The sequence below is a fragment of the Tachypleus tridentatus genome, chromosome 2 (genome assembly GCF_004210375.1).
Source record: "Tachypleus tridentatus isolate NWPU-2018 chromosome 2, ASM421037v1, whole genome shotgun sequence".
NCBI lineage: Eukaryota > Metazoa > Arthropoda > Merostomata > Xiphosura > Limulidae > Tachypleus > Tachypleus tridentatus.
In genome coordinates, this window is record NC_134826.1 from 34,690,655 (window position 1) to 34,713,088 (window position 22,434).

Sequence of the window (22,434 nt, forward strand, 5' to 3'; positions counted from 1 at the left end):
TTGTAAGTTATAATACTGAAAATGTATTTCTGATAGGTACTTCTCTCACACTTCCCACCCTTCCTCCCCACACTCTTCTAATGCTTCTTTCTTCTACCAGACTTCAAAATTATAGTCCAGTAGAGGTGCACAGGAGGAGTCATATTTATTATGTGAGTATACTATGCTCCTGTTGGTGGAAAAGTGATGCATGATGGTTTACATAATAGACACATTGCAGTCACTCTATTCCAATAGTTGGAGCAGAGGGCTTGGAATATGTGAGTAGAAGAAAAAAAAAGTCCTTGTATAGGGGACAGCAATGAATAAAAATAACAGTTTTGCAAGAGAAGGAAAGTCCAAATCAAATACATTTTCAGTCTTAAAAAACTATAACTTTTCTTATTTATGAATGCAATAAAGACTATCATTTTAGTGAAATCCAGTTTTTGTAGTTTTTCAGAACAAGTATCTTGTTTCTTTTAGGGGTACAAATACTCAAATAATATTTGAGCTTTTAATTCTTGTAAAAAAAAGCAAAAACATTATGATAAAAGTTAATGGAAAATTGTATCAGAGTTAGTTTTAAAAAAATATTTGGACAATTTGTTAGCTAAATTTTTGTTTTAGACTAAATTAACTCAGTGTTCAATACTCCCACTTATATTATAAGAAGTTCAAATTTTGGTTGTTGAATACTTCATACTTTTGACAGATATATGGTATAAACTTTAATTATAATAGATTTATATTACTTTATAAAGTGGTTAACATTAAGATTATGTGCTGGAACTAAAAATAGTTTTGAATACCCAAACATTGTTCTATAAACTGCCAATAACACAATTTCTTCCAAAATGAATATTGATGCAGTTAACTTAATGAAAATGTTCTGCTGAAGTACAAATGATACAACTTGCACATGAAGTCAAGTTAACACAAAAAAATAATTGAAGTGTTCTGTGAATTATCAATGACAGTTTGCACACATTGTTCCAGTGCCTTGTAGAAGTATTCACCATCTGCACATAATGTCACATTTTGGTGAAATGGAAATAATGTAAACAATTTTTTTTAAAGAACTTGTTTTTATATAAAACTCATAATCAAACTTATGTTTGAAGGAGGTTGAATGTCATTAAAACCTGTCAATAAAATATATATGTATTGAAATTTGTTGATTGCATAAGTATTCAACTCTCTTAAGTAATTACTTGGTGGAAGCACCTATGATAGCAATTACTGCTGTGAGCCCATTTGGTTAGATCTGTTCCAGCTTTTCAGAATGGGATAGTGTAATTTTTCCTGTTTCTCATGGCAAAATTGCACCAATATTGACAAGTTTGTGGGATCATTGATTAATTACAATCTTTAGATCTTGCAAAAATTTTTATTGGATTCAAATTGGAATCTTGACTGGGCCACACCAGGACTTGACTTTCTTTCTTTTTTGAAACATACTTAGCTTTGGCCTTGTGCTTTGGATCATTGTCCTGCTGAAATTTGAATTTTGCAGTTTTGGATTTTTGGTTGATTCAAGCAGGTTTTCCTCTGGGATTCATCTGTGCTTTTCACCATTCATTTTCTTCTAATTCTGATTAATAATTCTGATAAGCTTCCCAGTCCCTGCTGATGAGAAGCATCCCATTATATGATACTGTCACCACCATCTTTGACAGTTGGGATGGTGCTAAGTGGATCATGTGCTGTATTGGGCTTGTACCACATCTGATACTTTGAATTTAGGTTGGAAAGTTCAATTTTTTGTCTTTTCTGACCACAGAGTCTTTTACCACATATCTGCAGTGGCATTTACATGCTTTGTCACAGCTCCCTATGAGATTTAAGATGATTCTTTTGCTGTAATGGCTTCTATATTTTCTCTTGCCCATTCAGGCTAGCTTTTTTTGTATGGACCTAGTTATAGTTGATGAATAAATGCTGACTTCCACCCCAGATATTGAACTTTGCAAATCTTTCAAAAGTCACTGGTTACTTCACAGTGGCATCCCGAACCAGTTTCCTGATTTCCCAGCTTCCTAGTTTAGAAGGGCATCCTGATTTAGTAGTGATTGAGCAGTATGAAGCACCTTCTGGTTTTTAATGATGGACTTCACTATACTCAAATAGATAATCAATGACTTTGAAATTTTCTTGTAACTTTCTTCTGAGCTGTGCTTTTCTACTATTTTATCCCTGACTTGTTTGGATAGCTCCTTGATCTTCATGGTGGTTTATTGTAACACTATGTTAGTTATGGCTTGAACAGATACATTTACTCTGAAGTCAAGTTAAACCACATTGATTACACACAGACAGAAGCCATTACACTAATTTTGTGACCTTTCAAACTAATCATTTGCACCTGAACTGGTATTGGGTTGCTTTAGCAAAGAGGCCAAACACTTGTGTAACTGAGAATATTCTAATTTTCTTTGTAAATATAACTTATATAATATCAATGTTTTTTTAGGTTTCTTAATTTTGGAGTAGATTGTGTAGATTCTGAATATAATTTACGTTTCATGATTGAAAGCTCTGATGGCAATAAAATTGGGAAACTTTGCAGGGAGTAAATACTTTTACAAGGCACTGTATTTTCATACAAGTTAAAAATAATGAAAATGTATTCTTAAAACTATCAACAACACAATTATACATGTAGTTATGTTAATACAAATTAAAAAAATAAATATATAAGTTATGTGTATCTTATTTTACAAAATTAGGATTATACATAATTAAAATACATGTTCTTGTTTTGTTTTTCCTTAATGTTGAAAGTGGATTTCTTATATATGCTAATATGGATAGATTAATTTGAATTATTTCTCTGAATAAACTGTTCTTTACAAAGTAAGATTGATATGCTCATTTATATAACAGAAAATTTATGGTAACTTTCAAATTAAAAGAAATATAGAACTGAAGAAAAATTTAAAGTAGTAACAGTATATTAAAGTTTCTAGATATTAATTAAACATAATATAAAGAGAGTTAATCTTTAATAACATTTTCAACCATTAGCCTGAAGTCCCAGCAAGGCCTGCTAGTTGATTTTGCAGCATTTCCTCAGAAACTTATTGATCTTTTGGAACTATGTGAACAAGAAGAGGATAAAGACCTTCCAAAGTTAGTACCATATATCTTTTAATTGTCTTCCATATCCTACAGACCTTAAAATTGCAAAGGAAATTTGTTACAGTTCATCAGACAAATTTTAGTAATGAGTGGTTGAGAATAAATTAACGAGATTGATCTTGGGGTTTGTTTAGTTTGCTATTGTCAGCCTTTGCTGAACATAAATAAAATTTTTTAGCAGTGTCCATATAAATTTTGTAAGATTTGTTTGATGTTTATTTCTTATTTTTTGAAAGATATTCATGCTCCAAATGTAGTAAACCATTATTTGTATAAATTTATATAAATCTAGATTTGTAAAATCCTTAGGTACTATCATGTAGACCATACTGTATTTAAAAGTAGTCTCTTATTTTTAGTTTTCTAATGTAGTAGTTATCAGGTTTCTGTTGAAGAAGGAATTTGTGTCATTTGTGTAATTACCTGTGTTTCTGTGATATTTGACCTCAAACAGTTGAATGTTGATTGTGAAACATCTTGAATTTTTGCTGAATTTGGTTTTAACAAAGACTTGGGTTTGATTTAACCCTTTCACATTGATCTACTTACATTGTAAAAGTTTATGTGACTAACTTAAATTTCATTTCAGAAGTAAAACTATTGGATAAAATTGTTTGAAATATGAAATGAACTTTTCTAAAGGGATGTAGTTAAAAAAATAATTTTTTTTTTACTATTTCTATTTATTTATGTATTATACTTGGATTCTGAGTTGTTTTAAGTGCAAGGTGAATTTCATGTACAGTATAAAAATAGTTTTTTTATTTCATAGTTTTCAAATTTTGTTTGCATAAATTTAAAAACTTCCTAAGTGAGTATCAAAAGATTTTTTAGAGTAAATGTTTATATTTTCGTTCTTGTTATTATCAGTAACTTTAAGTATTGTCATCATTGTATAATGCAATGAAATGTTTAAAATTAAGAGACAGAAATATGTACATCTTTTTAACTTTTCCTTCACTAATCTTCAAATATCTTTTTTTTTTTATGTTTACCTTTTCACTTATAGTTTATTTATATTGCTTTATTTTCTTCCTTTATGGTTCATTACTTTTTTGTCAAAACATGCCAACAGGTGCCTTTAAGACATATTACTGTATCTTTGGCAAAGTTGTGAAACCCTTTTGCACTTATTCAACTTATTGACCCTATTTAAATGGGGTGAAGTTTGGATTATATTAAAAAGTGATTAAACCATTCAGATATTAATGTTAAAACATAAATAACTAATTTTTAATATCTAAATACAATTTAATGTATCATACTAATATGTATCCAGGTGAAAAACAACAAAACACTAAGTGTTAGTGAGGATGAAATCAGCATACAGTGCTTCAGCTGTTGTATGTCTGCTTTAAAATAATAATTGGAACACTGTGGTTTAAAATTATGTCCTTCTATTAGTTATAACATTTTAATCAAATAAGTACATGGTGCTTGAAATATGATATCTAAATAAAAAGTTGGGTATGGTTACTGTCAACCAGTGAACAAATTTATTCTTTTTTGTTGAGCTGATAAAGTTTTGATTAAGAATGTGTAAACAGCACTGTACTAGTACATTTGATCCAGAGATACATGTGTAGTACATGTGATATGTCATTCAAGTAATAGAGACAAAATGTTAAGATCTGTGGTCAGTTGTGCATCATGTCACAATAAAACTGAAATTTAAGTATTTGTGTATAAAGATTTGTTTTCAAATAAAAAAAAAAAAAAACTTGTATAGAATTTTGAATTATAATATAGGTGATAATTTCAAATTAATGAGAACACATCAATGGTAAAATTGTTTAATTAAATTTTAAATGTAACATAGTAAAACCTAATGACTTCTGAAGAAAGATGGTTAAAGTTAAGTGAGGTCAAAGTAAAATTGTTAATTGTAATATAATGCAAGGGAAAGCTGAGATTAATTTTATTTAAGAAAATTAAGTTTAGTGACTTAAACGTGATAATTTGTAGATTTTTCATGAATTCTAAATTTCAGAAATTTGTTGCTTTCTAAATGTTCTTGCAATATTTGATTCAAAGTGCTTATCTCCCAACCTTTTTAGAGTTAAATTTAAAGCTTAAACTACTTTTTCATAATTATAAATGAATATACATAGCTAATAAACTTAACTACTAAAGTAAATTTTTGATACATATAAATTTTTTTAATTTTGTAAGGATTTTCAAATATATCCTCAGTCTCCCTTTGTATGAGAATTGACATTTGTTCACCACATTTTGCCCATCCTCTTATTTCATTGGCCTGGCATGGCCAGGTGGGTTAAGGTGTTCAACTTGTAATGTGAGGGTCACAGGTTCAAATCCCCATTGCACAAAACATGCTCACCTTTTTAACCATGGGGGGGGGGGGGCATAAAAATGTGTTGGTCAATCCCACTATTCATTAATAAAAAAGAGTAGCTCAAGAGTTGGTGGTGGGTGGTGATGACTAGCTGCCCTCCGTCTAGTCTTACACTGCTAAATTAGGGACGGCTAGTGCAGATAGCCCTTGAGTACCTTTGCACAAAATTCTAAAACAAAAACAAACTTATTTTATTTGAACATCCCTCTCTGATCTACTGAGATCAAAATTTCTTTGTTCATTGGACATAAATTAGAAAGACCCATTTGCAGTGCCAACTTGTCACATCCTCTTAACAAGTTGCTAATAATTCCTGATGACATTTTCTATTACATCACTTATAACCAATAGAAAGACAGAGTTTTAATTTACTTATTATGTATAATTATATGTTATTCACATTATATGGTTTTAGCTATTTTATCTTCTAATTGAAAACTTTCTCACTAAATTCAGACTGAGTATGAGTAGTACTTAAAGGAAATAAGTTGGTGGACTTGTACTTAAACTGAAAAGCCAAATAATAATAAAAATAGTAATAGGAACTATTTGTTTTGTGAATGTTGTTATTCCATGTCCTTATGTGCATTCTTTAAAAAAATTTAAAATATACCAGTACAGTAACTTCAAGAAAGTAGACTTAAATTTCTTTAGCAACTGACAGCAAAAAACTGTAAAATTTAAGTAATACAGTTGTTTTTTGAGAATATTTTTAACCAGTGGTTATAAATGTAACTAAGATGTGTGAGTGGCATTATGTCCTTCAGTAGAGTAACTTTAGCACTTGTAATGGGTTCAAACAGCAATACAACAATAAAATTAAATACAAACAAATGCTGACTGTTACAAGTCTTAGTCTATTTAGAATAAACAACTGTAAATTTCTCTTAACAATCTGTTCACTAGAACATTAACTTGTTGGCTAGAACCATCATTTAGGAATTAACTTTTTCCATCATTTATTTTTTATCACAAATTTAGCAATCAGCAACTGAACTGCCTCACGTCATTGCTAATGTCATGTGTTTTACCACTACCATAGACTCTGCCCATTTTGTAACATCTGGCTTAGATGTTTGTTATTGTGTGTTGTTTTGCATGCATTTGCAAACATTTTTATTGTGCAACTTTCAAGTGCTTAAATATATTTTGTTTTTAATCCCATAATATGGATAAGTGGATAATTCAAAAACGAAAGAATCCAGGTGATGGTGAACACTCAGAAAATACGTGTAATTTAATTGATTCTGGAATTACTGCTGAAAAGAGAATGACACATGATTGGAAAAATGTGAAACGAGAATTTAACAAAAGTTGGGAGTTGAAATTTGTAGTGATTGAAGCAAATAATAAGCCAGTGTGTCTTTTGTGTAACAAAATTTTTAGGAATAATAAAGTATACAACCTTAAGCAACACTTTAATAATTTTCACAATGAATTTGATGTAAAATTTCCAGTTGATAGCAAAAATCATATGAATGAAATTAGCTGTCCAAAAGCACAACTTCATGAGCAAAAAGGAGGCCTAAAAAGATTTTTATGATTGACAGAAATAGTTACGTTAGTTAGCTATAAAGTAGCTAATTTTAGCTCAGAAAAATAAATCGCTTTCTGATGCTGATTTAGTAAAAGAAATATTGACTGTGGTCATTGAAATTATGTTAGAGAATTATGGTTCAAAAGTAAAAGATTCTTCAAAAGCTAAATAATTTGCAATTAAGTCTAAAAACAATTGTCTGCAGAATGATAGTTAGTGAAAGACATAGAAAATCAGTTGCTTGAACAACTAAAAGACTGTTTGTATTTTTCTTTAGCACTAGATGAGTCAATAGATGTTAGTGACACTGCACAGTTGATATTTTGCGTTCGATATGTAACTACAGATCTTCAACTGAGGGAAGAAATGCTTGGCCTTTCTGGATTATGAGATGAAACATTTGGAAAAAAATTTCAATCTGGATTTTGAAAAACTGGTCTCTGTGACAACAGATGGTGCTCCCGATATAACTGGGGCAAAATTAAGATTTGTTTCTCTTTTGAAGAAGCATTTAATTGAAAATAATGTAAAGTCCATGCTGCCACATTTCCATTACATTTTGCATCAGGAAAATGTTTTTGTGCTCAGATGTTTAAAAGTGATAAATTGAAAAATTTGATGGACACTGTTGTAAAAATTGTGAATTACATTAAAAGTGGAAGCTCTCTCATCTATCGACAGTTTGTTGAGTCTGAACAAAAACAGTGACTGTACTTTTGATGATCTTACTGATTTTGCAAATGTAAGATGGTTAAATAGAGGAAAAGTCTTGGTATTATTTACTTTCTAGTTTTCTCAAATGAAAGAGTATCTTCTTGAAAAATGTAAGATTCAAAATTTCCCTGAAATTGAAATTTTGTCGTGGCAGTGTGATTTGCACTTTTTGTGCGACATGGTGGCTTACTTGAATAATTTGAATACGAATCTTCAGGGAAGAGGTAAAATAATAAGCAAGCGATCACAATCTATTCATGAATTTTAATTAAAGCTAAACCTTGCAGAACAATTACAAAAGAATGATTTGAGACATTTTGTAAAGTTGGATAGTTTTCTAAAATATAATAATGACTGTGATTTCTCTGATGATAAAGATGATCTCTATGCAAACTGGATCAAAAATGTATCTCAAAAGTTTGAATCACGTTTTTCTGAATTTAAAAATTTGGAATTTATACTTGAATTTTTGCATGATCACATTCAACTTGACTTATGAAATTTCAGTAAGGAAATTATATCTTTTTTTTTGTCTATAGATAAGTGTGGATTTGAAGATGAAATGCTAACCCTGAAAAGTTCTATCAGAGAGATGTGGCTCACTATTCTCATAAATGAGAAAATTTCCAAATCTAAAGATAGCAATTTTAAAATTATTTTCCTTGTTTGGATCCACATGGGTGTGTGAGTGAACATTTTCTGTGATAGGTTTTCTCGAGTGTAGATACAAATCTCAGCTTACTGACATAAATTTAGAGGCAGAGCTAAGATGCTCATTGAGCATAGATATTAAGCCAAATTTCATGAAACTTGTAGATGAAAATCCCCATCAATTTTCACATTGAAGGTAAGTTGAAATGCAATTATTTTGATGAAATTGAATTTTTTTTTTATTTTGAATAGTGAGGCCAACATTTTCATTAGCCACAGTTGTGGTCATTATGAAAAATAAGTTGCCCATCCCTGGTCTAGAATATAAAAAAGAGTAATTTAGAGTTATTTCTTTGTGTTTTTTTTGTGGTTAAAATGTTGACCAAATCCATAGAATCCATGTAGAGTTAGGGTAAAGAAAACAGCATAGAACTTGAAGTTTCACTTTAAGAAAACATTTGATGTTGATATTTAGGAAGTTTTAGAGTTTATAAAAATGAAATTTGAAAATTTTAATATCAGTAAAATTAATTATAATTTTAACATGAAAAACCACCTTGCACTTGAAATAATCAACACTGACTCCATATATTGATTAATGGACAAATATTTAGAAAAAATACATAATTAAAAATTGATTTTATACACACTAAAGATTTTTAATGTGTACTTAAAATTTGCCAAATGTTTTAAAGATACACATGATATTAAAAGTTATAATATGTATACTCATGATTAATTGGTTATTACAAGTTCAGTTAAAATGACCAAGTCTGTATGGATTGAGTTAAGCATAGTATATTTACAAATGTTTAAGTCTTAAATTTTAAGTGTCTTTCATATTGGCTTTAAAAACAGATAGATATTTAAATTTGTAAATGGAAATGTTTTGTAAAATAAATATAATTTCTGCAAGAGCTCATATTGAATTGAATTAAACTGTTTTATGTTGCAGATTACTATTGAATTATCTTTGTGGAATTATTGTTAATCTAAATTACCTTTGTGGAATTATTGTTAATTTGAGTATGATGGATGGCCCGGCATAGCCAAGTGTGTAAGGCGTTCGACTTGTAATCCAAGGGTATGAATTTGAATCCAGTTCGCACCAAACATGCTTGCCCTTTCAGCTGTGAGGGTGTTATAATGTGATGGTCAATCCCACTATTCGTTGGTAAAAAAGTAGCCCAAGAGTTGGCAGTGGGTGGTGATGACTAACTGCCTTCCCTCTAGTCTTACACAGCTAAATTACGGACGGCTAGTGCAGATAGCCCTCGAGTAGCTTTGCGCGAAATTAAAAAAAAACAAACAAACTGAGTGTGATGGATGTTTTTCAGTTTCATTTATCTCCAAAAAAGAAATGAAGTTTGATAGAAATGCTGTGGACTGTCAGGTTTATTTTTTAAAATGCATTTGTGTTAATTTAATTATAATGAGTTTTGTTGAAATATAATTTAGGTTTCTGTTAAATCTGTCTGCAGAAAATAAGGCAATGTGGAGTTTAAACATAAATTAGTGGGTTTTGGGGGTGTGTTTTTCATTCTCAATCTTCAGGATGAAACTCCTGTTGTATTGTTAAATTTCTCTTTAATTTGATTTCAAGGAAGAAATATTGTTCTACAGTGATTAATTGGATAATTTTCTATATTGAATTTTTGGAAAAGCAGATTCGTGTTCATTCCAATATGATACATGTACATATTAGGCTTAAAAGGTACAATAGTGTACTGGTCATTATTTATTGCATATGTCTATTTAATCAGTACTAATTCCTTGAGAACAAACTCAAAATAGATCAAATGTAATCAACATTAGTTTTTCTCTGAAGAATTATTCCACATCAATGGTTAATATGTTTGTTATCATCAGAACTCTTCTTTCAAGACTAGAAGTTGGCAATGAATATAATACTTAAAAATCAGGATTATATTTTCACTTATGACCTACATTCATCTGGGATTTTGTTTTAGAGTTAATTATAGGGTTTCATTTGTATCTCAAATCTTATAAAGAATTGGTGTTTATATTTATGCAACAGGTTTCTGTTAAGTCTTAACCTTCAAGGAAGGACCAGCATTGACCATGCTAATCTGGATATAATTGAAACTAATCCTTTCAAACACCTGACCCACCTGAACTTAAAACTTGCTCCAGCATCAGATGTGTTTGTTAAAAAGCACATGGTCAGCTGCCTTAAGAAGCTAAAGGTGAGTTAGAGAGTTCTACATTAGTCTTCTCTATGACAACCTGTATATTATCAAACATTTTGTTGTTATTTAAAAAATAATTTAATTTTAACAATTTGAAACCCAAATGCATATAAAAAATACCAAATTAAAATTAATATTATTCATAGTATATGAGGAGCTGAAATATCAATATTCAACCCTACCCTATACTGATGTTGTCTGTGAAAATATTGCACTTTAACTACTGTCTGCTGTGCTCTCATGACCTAACACTTAAATAAGTAGTGCTTTGTAAAATTTCTTCTTATTGCCTCAGCCCAAATTTTGTAAAGGTTTACAAGAAATGCATTACTTTTTGAGTCTTTCTGGATGACTTCAGACCTTTTAAATTTAACTTTTCTCATTGAAATTACTATAGTTTAATTTCCTAAGCTTAGAGCCATAGTGTCACTAAATAAATTACTACAGTGCCACAAATTCTTGAGCTTTGGAGAAGACCACCTACCTCATCAGCACATTCTGCATCTTGAGGTTACAGCATTGGATCTTTCGGGCTTGAGAAAACATATTCTCATCTTTTTGTTATCTTTAGTAAGACCAGGGACTGATGTCTCATCACAAACCTTTCCTCCCAGCCACAGTTATGGAAGGTTTTCTTCCCCACTATTGGTTAGGTTCCCCTGGACTATGGATGACCAAGATGGATATTTTGGACATCTTTCTACTTATTTCTATTACCCCATCTTCCTGTCATTTCTTTAGTTTTGTTCACTAGGATCAAATGTACTAATTTCAAGCTCTCCTCTTTGGTATTGTTTTGGATTCTTATGATTTTGACAGAATCATGAAAGCATTTGTTTGCCATGTTCATAGTCTTTAACTTCATTTTCATTATTAAATGTACAACTGACTTCTCTTTGCCTCTGTTTTGGAGGCTTCCTTCTTGTCCATGGCACTTTGTCTCTAAGAAGTGGCATACCTGAGTTGACTGGTTATGATTGCCAAGTTGTTTCTGACTCCACCTCAATTACCTGATCTGCCTTGTAGTCATTTTTAATCCAATAGTTTCCAACTCTATCTTTAAATTCCCTTCTTACTGTGTATTGCATAACATTCAAAATGTAATTAAACCACTTTATTATCAATATATTTCAGTGAAATTTACTTTATAGGGTATGTAATAGTTTTAATTCTTATGTTATCTAAGTTTTAAATATTTTGTTTCAAAAAGCTTTCCAAAAAGTACTTTGCAGTTTTTGTGTAGCATGATCCACGTGCAATAAAAAATTATAATGTTAGCAGTGGTTTGCTCTTAGTCATCATGCAGCTGGCAATTAAGATGAGTGTCTAGATGACAGTGTTGGTCTACATGGCCTTTTGCACAGAAAATACAAAGTCTAACAGCTGTATTCACTGGAAGAAAGAAATTTTTCAATCCTTGATGGGTGCCATGCCCATTTATAATACTTTGCCTTTAGGTCTATAATGTACATATAGTTAGATGATCAATGTATGTATAATTGTTGGAAAGAGTTCAGTGTATATTATAATGTACCAGTGATTAATTTGAAATTGGTGTGCAGTTTCTGGATTGAAGTATATGTAATTGCCATTAGTGTGTGTTTTTCTTATAGCAAAGCCACATTGGGGTATCTGCTGAACCCACCGAGGGGAATCGAACCCCTGATTTTAGCGTTGCACATCAGTAGACTTACTGCTGTACTAGTGGGGGGCTAATTGCCATTAGTATTGTTGTCTGCTTGATTGACTATAACACATAGGTTTAGACTCATGATGGAATTTTGTACTACATGGGTAAAACTTGTATTGAATAAATTGGTATGGTCTGCTTTTAAAAATAGGGTTTGGTGGTCACTTGTTGCACTGTTATGCTTTTTCACCCTTTTCTTATAGTAGAGTTTGATTGTTCTTACCACTTTTTATTTCCAAGCTGCTGAGGTGGTGGACCAGGAAGGTATTCTCCTGGATGGTTTAATGAAATACTAAATAAAAGAAACAAACGAAAAACTATAGAAATGATTATAAAACAAATTCAGTTGACAGTATGGCAGTGGTATTCTGGTGGTATAGGTGATATGATATCTTCAATTCTGATACAAATATAAACAGAATTGAACTGTCAGACTTGCAGTTCACCTCTTTATTTGGGATTTCTCATCTTACCTCCCATGTAGATGTCAGTTTCCAGTGGCTGGGTTTTGAATTCAGAGTTGAACCAGTCAACACAAGTCCTCACACGTGTATTACAGATGTTTATATTCCTCCCTCATTTATACTTTTATTACTTTATCCATGTTGTGGGTTACAGTGGAGGTACTTGCAGATTATTATAGTTTTTCCCATTCTGCTATCCCTCAATGATCATTATTCTGAGGATGTTACTGTGCTTGGGGCAGTTCTATTGAATTTCACTTTTGTGGAAGATAATTTACATTATACAGACATCTTTTTAATACCCAGATGTTGGGTTCCTGGATTAATTTCTCACTTTCTCATGTTAACATGTACCATGTTCATGAGTTTGGGGATTCCTGATTCCCTTCAGCTTCATGATATTGAGGTGAAGACAGTATGATCCTCTTTTCTATCCCCATTAGATGGCTGAATTTTAGTTTGTAGATGGTTTACCACTAGTATAATTTTCTTTCCTACTTTCCCATGAATGTCAGTTCCTAGTGTTATGGGTTTTGGATTGTAGTTCACTTTCCAGTGATTTGATCCTCTTTCCTATCTTAACATGGATTCTGGTTCCCACCAGGTTTTGGATTATAGTTGACTTGCCATGTACAATCTGTAGTTCCCTAGCTATTCTGCACCTAGGATACATTCTTTTAATTTTTACTCACTTTTATATTTTCTGGGATAGAGTTACATAGAGTTAGTTTGGATCACTATCCAACCTTAGCATAAAGGATACTTTCATTTCCTCCCACTGGTCTTTCCAGCTATTCAGTGTGAGATTCTAGTTATTTATGTGAGAGGAAGGTAATGTACCATGTTAGAATTTATAATTTTCTATTATCAAAAATGTATTTCTTTTAGGTGCTAAACTCCTCTCACACTTACCCCCCCTTCCTACCCACTGTGCTTCTGTCTTCTGCCAAAACTTGTGATAGTTTGGCAGATTTGAATAGATGGAGTCATAGGCATCAAGAGAAATGTTACACTCTTATTGTTAGAGAGTTGACAAATGATTTGTGTGAAGGTTGTATTGGAATCAGTCAGTTCCAATGGAGAGGAGATACAAGGCTTGTGGGATGTATAAAAATGTTTTTCAGCATAATAGAAGGCAGTAATGAATGAGAATAGCTATTTATGTAGGAGAAGGTATGTATCTATCAGAAATACATTTTCTGCGTAGGAAAATTATAACTTTAGTAAATACGTGTAATACATAGAAATGTATAACAAGCAAAAAAAATTAGGAAATTACTATTCCTTGTTGTGGGAGAGCTAAATATTTTGAAAGAAGAACCTGAAGGTTGCAGAAAAACAAAGCAATCATTGATACTATTTAGGTTGATTATTCAGAGAATAAAAATTATGTTAAATCATACCAAAACATTTTTAAATATGGGTGACCATTAAGCATGGTTTAAAGCTTTAAACTAATATATTTTTTAATTGGAGGCCAAAAATAGTTGGCAGTAACAAGTAAGTAAGGACAAAAGGATGTTGACTAGTGTTCTGAGTATCTGTATAATAATGAGGTTAGATGATTTATGGTAGAAGTTAAATCCTTCATATTTAAAAAATGTATGAGGGCTGAAAACAGCTCTCACCAAACAGTCCATGGGGCTGGTGGGATATTTTTTTTTACAGAATTGGATGATAAAAGTTAATTTCTATTGACTGAATTTTACTTGTTTTTTATTTTTAATCAACATAACATAGTTTTGTTAGATCAACTGACAAGTTCACAGTGTGCTACTAAACTATGACCACTTCAGTCAATATGGCAGCATTTGCAACCTTGTGTTATGCAGAATGTAACTTATCAAATGCTGTTTATATTTAACTTTTCTCATTGAAATTAATGATTGCTGATATCTTGCAAAGTAGTTAAAGGTTACTCTAATTACTGGCTTTAGGAGACACCAGAAATTTGTCACAATGTCTAAAAATTAATTCAGCTGTAAAAATTCACAAGCATTAGATGTGGAGCTAGTGTTGAGCTGTGAAGTGGTCCCATGTGTCTTTTTAAAGCTTGAAATTTTTAAAATCAATTTAAAGGCTGGGAAAAATCCTGAAAAATTGTCACTTTATGAAATGCATTACCTGATTTTGTAACAGTTAATCCTTTCATTCAACAACTAGCATAATTAAAATGTGGTTAGTTAAATTAGAGTATTAAAAAAAAGAGTGAAGATGGGGTAGATATGAGGAATGATGCAAGGTTATAAATGGTTAAAAAAGATGGCTGAAACATCCTGGAAAATTGTCTTCAACCAAGAGAAAAACCTGCTGTAACATAATTGTATATTAACTTATTCAATAAACAAAACTGTTTGTAAAATTCAACAAAATTTATTATCAAAATAATGAATTGTGATACAAGTAGATATCTGGATAATTGGCATAGTGAAATGTTCTAGAGTAATTGGGTGCTATTGTTTTTTGGAAAATGTACAATCAGCCACTTTTCATGAATATTAGAATTTTTTAAGTTTAAGCTGCTTTGTTTTTTCTTCTTCTTCCAGAAATTAATAAACTTATTGTTCATTAGATGTATGCACAATCTCAGGATTTCTATATTCTAAGTATTTTATCTGTTAGTGTTAAAATTCATTTATGAAAGGTTTTATCACCCATCTTAAAGTACTTTGTTTTACAAATGCTTATGTCTCCATTAAAAATGTGTTCAACACCAGTTCAGTTTAGAGTATGAAACTCTGTTCATGATAATGTCTTTAGTAAATGTTGCTTTGTTATTATAATTAATAATAGAATATTTGAAATGTTTTAGGATGAAAAGGAACAGCTTGAAACTCGTCTGTTTAATACGGAGACGGAGTACCGGGAAAGGTTACAACAATGTCAGCATTCTCTCTCAGTTCGTACCAAAGAACTAGAGCTGCTTAAAGAACAAACAAAGGCAGAAATTACTGAGCTGAAGCTCAAACATCAGGAAGAACTTAGTGATCATCAGGAAAAGAATCGAAAGGTTTGTTTTGATCATTTCTGAAATCAGCATGATTACATGGAAGTGTTCTATCATATAGAAGAAAAAGATAATTTCTTTGAAGTTTAACTCTTACATTTGCTTCTTGTTTGGCTTAATGTGGTTTACAAGCTCACTTTTTACTGAGGAAGATACCTAATTTCCTTGTATAAATACTAATGTCTGAAGTTGAATGGTTTGTGATGTTCAAAATCTATAAACTCTCCTGGTCAAATATCTGTAGCTTTCCAATTAATAAGCATTAATCACAATTATAGCTTCCAATTAATGCTTATAGTATACTGACTGTAGTGACAAAAACATATTGTGTTCTGTTTTTCAGTTCATTGGTTAATATATTTTAAGACAAGATTTTCAAACATTCAACAGTGTTCAAAGACATGCTAGCGTTTTTGTAAAATGAATATTCTTGATTCTTAATATCAAGAATATTCTGCAAAGTTAGAGAACAGGTGAGACTTTGCTGTGCTATACACATCCAACAATGTATGTCACATGCATCAAACATTAAACAAACTTAGGTATTAAAATAAACATATAATAGTAAATTTGTCACACTAACGTTTGCCATAATTGTTTTCTCCATTCACTTTCTTTCAGTGTTAGTACATCATTCCTCTGCAGTAGCATGCTTATCTTCCTTGACCTTATCACTTTATGTTTGGTTGATCTCTTCCCAGATTTTTTGAGAGTTTGATGCCCTTTTTACTTGAGCACTTACCTCCTGTCTCTCTCATATGTATCTGTCAGGCTCTTTTCATTTGCCTGTGATACTTATTTCTCTGTAGGCATATATTGAGGCTGAATGCCAGTGTTATTCCTAATCCTCATGGGTTTACCATTTCTTCTGTATTCCTTCTCTGCCTTTCTCTGTCTCATGTCCTCTTGTTCTTTCATCTCTTATTGTTATCAATTCTCATTCCACTGTTTCCATCCATCTTCCCACCTGTTATAGGTTTCAGTACTCTGTCTTGGTTTTGACTGTCCTGTAGACTAAAGGTCAGTTGAGCCTGTTTATTTCAATTTAGAGAGTTTAGCTCTCTGCTTTTGGTTGAATGTTTGGTACTGGGAAGTTCTGCTCTAGAGCCTTATTCTTTAGTTTTTTTCCTCTCCTTCTCACTTTTATCCTGTTCCCAGTATTTTCCCTTATCTGCAAGGGATCTTGTTTCTTGCCAGTATTAGACCTTATGGGTACAGTCAATATTCATTTGAGTATTTTGCCCTTTTGCAGGATTTTATTTCCATCTATTTGTGATTCCCAAGGAATCTATAGATAGATGTTCAGTTGTAGATACTTCTTATCTTAGTCAGTTTCTCGACCTCTCTTGATTTACCATAGGGATTTTTCTCACCTTACAGTGATCTTTTGTTCTAGTTTTTAGGATGATGGAGGAGGACATCTTAGATACTTATTTTCTGATTTAGCTCCATCCCAAAAAGCCTTCTAGCTGTCCTCTTCTCTTTTTTATTTAGTTATGATTAATTTAGGTGTTCTTCAGTTTAGATCTCCACTTTCTTCTGTTTATTTTGAGGGACAGGGAATGATTAGTTTCCATGCCCTATTTTCTCCTCCTCTCAATTTGTAGTAGATTCTCTCTTTTTTGAGGCCTTGGGCTTCAATAGATTCCTGTATCCTTTTAGGTTATGCTCATTTGCATTGTCTATAATAAATTCTACTTAATAACTGGAACTGTGCTTGGACTCTCTTGTTCTCCATTATTAACTTTCCTCCTTCCTTACCCAAAGACTTCACCTGGTGACATGACAGAGCCAATACTGTAGAAGGTGTATCTCTTCCTTCCACTCATTTGAGTTTCCATCTTTTTCCAGATGCCTTGATGAAAAGCATGTCTTGATTCTCATGTGAATTTGTATCTGTGGTCCTGTAACAATTATCATGTCATATACATCTCATTATCTTTTGTATCATTTTCTTATGACAGTTTATGGATGTCTAGTGATAATACACTATACTCTGCAGTTGTCTCCTCCATCAGTCACCAGAAGGACACTAAGCTTTGCTCTCTCTGTTACCATATTCTTGATCTCCATTTCTCGGCTCTTGTTTTGCTCAAGTACATCTAATATCTTGTTATATTTCAGGTGCACTGAATGCAGTCATGGATTGTCTCTCGAGACCTGCCAAGCTGCCAATTTTTGAGTGAACCCTCATTTCTCCAGTGTTAAAGCAGTTGTGCTGACATTTGAGAACTCCTATTTTAGATGCTTTGCCATTTATCCAACACCATCCTTCCCTTTTTATCTTCCTTATTTCCTCTTCTCTTAGTTTGATCTGTGGGTGCATTCAGTCAGGACTCTACCAACTATTTTCTCTGTGCCAAGCTCCCTATTTGTTTTTTCCCTCATTTTCTTTCTCTCATTCAGGACACTTTGTGTTGAGTTCTAATGATAGCTCTCAAGGGACTGGATGCGGTTTCCTCTGTTTAACCTTCACAGGTCCACTTCTCCTCTTCCTTTAAATATTTCTTGTTCCCCGAGTCTTCAACCTCACTACTCTCTCTTCCATCTGATAGTGTTATCGAAAACCTCTTGTGTTTTTTTCCAGTCCCTTTTTAAGATGTTTCAGGTTTTTTTCCACATGTAGCCTTCCTTCTTGTTTACCCATAAAAAATGACACACGTTCTGTAGTTGAACTCTGTATCCTGATTTTTGCCATTCCCATTTTTCTGAATGTTTTATATAACTGTTTCACCAAGGATTACCACTTTCAAACACTGCTGGTTACAGAGCAACTTTACCTAATACTTTTGGGTTTTCCCATTATCATCATGCATATTTCTCTCCTGTCCTTTCTGTACTCTTTCATTTTTTTTTGCCATTTTCTTTCTCCTTGTGTTGCAGCCCTTCCTGACTGGACCTGAATGCTGTTCTCTATCTTACCCTTCTTCTCCTAGTACCTTAAGTCTCTTGTTTTTTGTACAATGTTTCACATAAGTCCTGTTTCTTCCTTGCTCCCTTAAATGTCTGTGGCTCATGAAGATGACTACATGTTCACTTCTGTTTTACTTTTTATATATTTCCCATTTTTATTCTCATTCTTATGCCTATTGTTTTCTTTATTCCACCTATGTGGTTCTTTGTCATTTGCCCACACTTCTTCATTTCATGGTTTATGCTTCCATGTAATTAGTATTTGGAATTCCTCATTTCCTCAAGATATTTTTCCCATTACCTTCATGGGAATACTTTGACAGTTTATTCATCTGGCCTATGCTTTATTGGATATAGATTCAGCTTGACTCTTTTAGGTCTCCTCTCACAACATTCAACACTTTACTCTCTCTCTCTGGCTGTGTACTTCTGTCATATGTTGAAAGAGATTATGCGAGCAGGCATGCATGTGGACTGCCCTGCATACTTTTGTTACTCATTCTCTTCTTTGTTTGACTTTCTCTTCTTTGGGATATCAACTTCCTCCTGTTATCATTCTACATACACCTTGCCAGTTCTGATTGGTTAAGGTTCTTTTCTGTTTATCTTGATTTTACAGAAACCTATTTCTATGTTTCAAAACCCCACTAAGTGGTATATAGAGTATACTTAGCTTTAAATATGCACCATTCAGCCATTTTGGTGTGAAATGCTCATTGATTAGATAAAGGTGATCCACAAAACCACTAGAGGTTTTCTTGCAGTGTATTCCTTTCTAAACAAGTCCATGAATTATCATGAGTGGAGCAGTGTCATTATTGTTACCTATCTCTCTTGTTCTGTTTCAATATATCTGGAGTGACCTGCTTTCAAAATAGAATTCTGTGGTCACTCTTGCACAGACTTTAAGGTGTTCCATTCCTTTGGGCTTCCCAACATTTTCTTCTAGTTAGGTACAGGAGTGTTACCAGTTCTAATTAAGAGAGTATTGCAATAGCATTCTGTTGGTATAGTTTTGTAAATCCTCCTCTTCCTGCAGAATGGACAAAAAATTCTAGAAGTTACCTTGTTTTTGACTTGAGATGATCCATCACAATTCTCATCTTCTACTGCTGCCTGGACATCTGCTTGTAGGAGGTCTGGTGTTGGATAAGCATATGATTGGTTAGAACCCTCCTCTTACTGCATGCTGGATGAAAAATTTCAATTGCTGACAGGTTTTGGACTGGGGTTGAACCATCACATTTTGTTTCCTCTTTCTACTATATGCCTAGTGTTTGATGTGTACAAGGTTTGCACACATGGGCACTGCCTGAGATTCATCCAATGCATCTTGTCATGCCTAATATCAGAGTAATAATTGAACAGTCAGTATGGAGGGATTCAGCTGCACTCGGAGGGGGTGTGTCACACTTCTATTGCTGGAGGGTTGCCATGTGTTTGAATGTTACAGCACAGTAATATCATTTGGAAACAGTTTAGTATTGGAAAATGTTAACTTTATTGGCTTTTTATGTTTGTTTTTCTATTGCATAAATGTCATGACTCTTTTTTTAAAAATTGTGTGATCCAGTTGTAAATGAATTAACCACTGGTGTTTTATTACAAAAGTCCCAAAACACAGTTTTGACTTTGCTATTAATTCTCAGCCATGGATGCTCAAATTTCCAACTAAGAATTTAAAGGAACTTTGCATCTATGATGCATCATATATTGTACTAAACTGTTGATAACTGACAAAGTTTTGACGAAGGTTTAAAATGTCGGAAACAGTTTCACTGACTAAGCTGTTTACAGCAGCTGAGTGAAAAACTGAAGACATACAGTTTAGAAATATTTGACTGTACTGGAAAAATAAATAAATTCATGCTTTTTCATGATCACATGGGCATATGGGATTTAAGCAAAAAAAGACTAACTGGACTGAATAAAGGGTTTGTTTTTTTTATATTATATGCAGCTGTTGTTTTTGACAAAAAAATTACACAACTTGACTTTGTATATATAAAATATACAGTAAAGGTAACTTCAAAGTTTTCTCTTGCTGTAGCTTTATGTTCATCTTTTTTAACATCATTACTTCTTACTTTATTTATTCAGGCAATTTTCCACCATTTGTTACTAAATTGAATCAAATAGTTGTAACTGTAGAACCAGTACCAGTATCAATCAACATACTGCAAGGTTTTTATCAGTAAAACAATTGACTTGCTTATTTCATTTGGGATGTACAAAAGCTGAACTTTGTCCCATAAATTCATGGCCTGGCATGGTCAGGTGGTTAAAGTGCTCGACTTGTAATCTGAGGGTCACAGGTTTGAATTTTTATCAGACCAAACATGCTCTTCCTTTCAGCTGTGGGAACATTATAATGTGATGGTCAGTCTCATTATTCATTGATTAAAGAGTAGCCCAAGAGTTAGAGTGGGTGGTGATGACTAGCTGTCTTCCTTCTAACCTTACACTACTAAATTAGGAATGGCTTCAAAAGCTCTTTTGTAGTTTCATGTGAAATTCAAAAACAAATAAACCCATAAATCCAGCTAATTCCAGCTTTCTTGATGTCTGGTTAGCTCTTTATTCCTTTAAGCTAATCGAGTTCTGTTCTATTGGTTTAATAATAGCTGTTAATGTCTTAGTCTTGACTGTAATAACCATGTCTCCTACATGTATAACAATACTTTTGGGGAGGTTTCTCTGAGGCTTTTGTCTGCATTTCCTCTGATTTATATCCCATTTCAGACACTAGTAATGCTTTTGTTAGCAGAATTCTGTTATTGTTAATTTAGTAAAAGTAATGCAAGATCCAGGCCACGTAACAATAAAAGATTATTATATTTGTTTCTTCAACATTTGCTATAAACACTTACCTGTAGGTGTTATGTAACTTCAAATAACAAATTTTCGACAACTTACAAAACTACAGTTTGTGACAGTGTTAGGTAGCTTTAACAGTATAAACATCATATAACTTTTTTTTTTTTATAAAACTGTGTAACTTCAAATTCATCTGGTTCTTAGATTCAACGAGAGGCAGATCACCAGTTGGAACAAGAGAAAATACGTTTAGAAGAAACATATAAGAAACAGAAACAGCAACTGGAAACAAGAATATCTCTGCTAGATTCCTTAAACAAGGTTTTTTGTTATTTGCATCTATTTCACAGTGTAAATTCCTGAAATCTAAAGAACTACTAGAAATTGTTTATCCATCAAAATTGTAATTTTTTTTTCACATCAGAATTACTTTGTTTATTATTTTTGTTAGATTTAGTTTAATGCCTTACATATATTTAACACTTATCAATCAATATTGTTTAATTTTCCATTACCTTTTACAGTTAAATACTTAAAAGTCTCACTAAAATAAAGGACAGACAAATTGTATTGTATGAAAGGTCACCAAGTTGATGTGAGGAAAAATACATGTGTATTTTTTTTTATTAATTATAAAGGGTCCAGGTGTGGCCTACATGATTAATGTGTGGATTGTAAGTCTATAGTATGGAATTTGCCATTCTGTTGCTACAACCCCTTGGTGTGGATTCCTGTACGTGGTGAGGGGACCTCCCAGGGAAGGTTCTGTTCTTTCAGTTTACCTTTTCTGGGATCTAAAACATCCACGCACTGCAAACACGTGAAGGGGAGGAGAGGATCCTGGTGGTTGAGGGGTCCAACCCTAACACACCACTTTGGCCTTGAATTCCTGTAGACAGGCAGCCTTTGGGTGGTCCCCCTTGGGTCAATTGGCTGGTCAACCAAGTACCAGTGT

At 32.4% G+C, this 22,434-nt stretch overlaps 1 protein-coding gene across 7 annotated transcripts in view; it reads left to right on the forward strand.

Annotated features, from left to right (window-relative positions):
- The window catches only part of LOC143240752 (spindle assembly abnormal protein 6 homolog), a 60,620-nt gene that overhangs the window by 11,779 nt on the left and 26,407 nt on the right, over nucleotides 1-22,434 (forward strand). For all 7 annotated transcript variants that reach the window (XM_076483713.1, XM_076483743.1, XM_076483755.1 and 4 more), the window contains exons 5-8: nucleotides 3,007-3,111; nucleotides 10,417-10,585; nucleotides 15,555-15,752; nucleotides 21,684-21,800. In XM_076483713.1, the coding sequence (XP_076339828.1) occupies nucleotides 3,007-3,111; nucleotides 10,417-10,585; nucleotides 15,555-15,752; nucleotides 21,684-21,800 (589 nt within the window). The remainder of the gene's footprint in view (nucleotides 1-3,006; nucleotides 3,112-10,416; nucleotides 10,586-15,554; nucleotides 15,753-21,683; nucleotides 21,801-22,434) is intronic.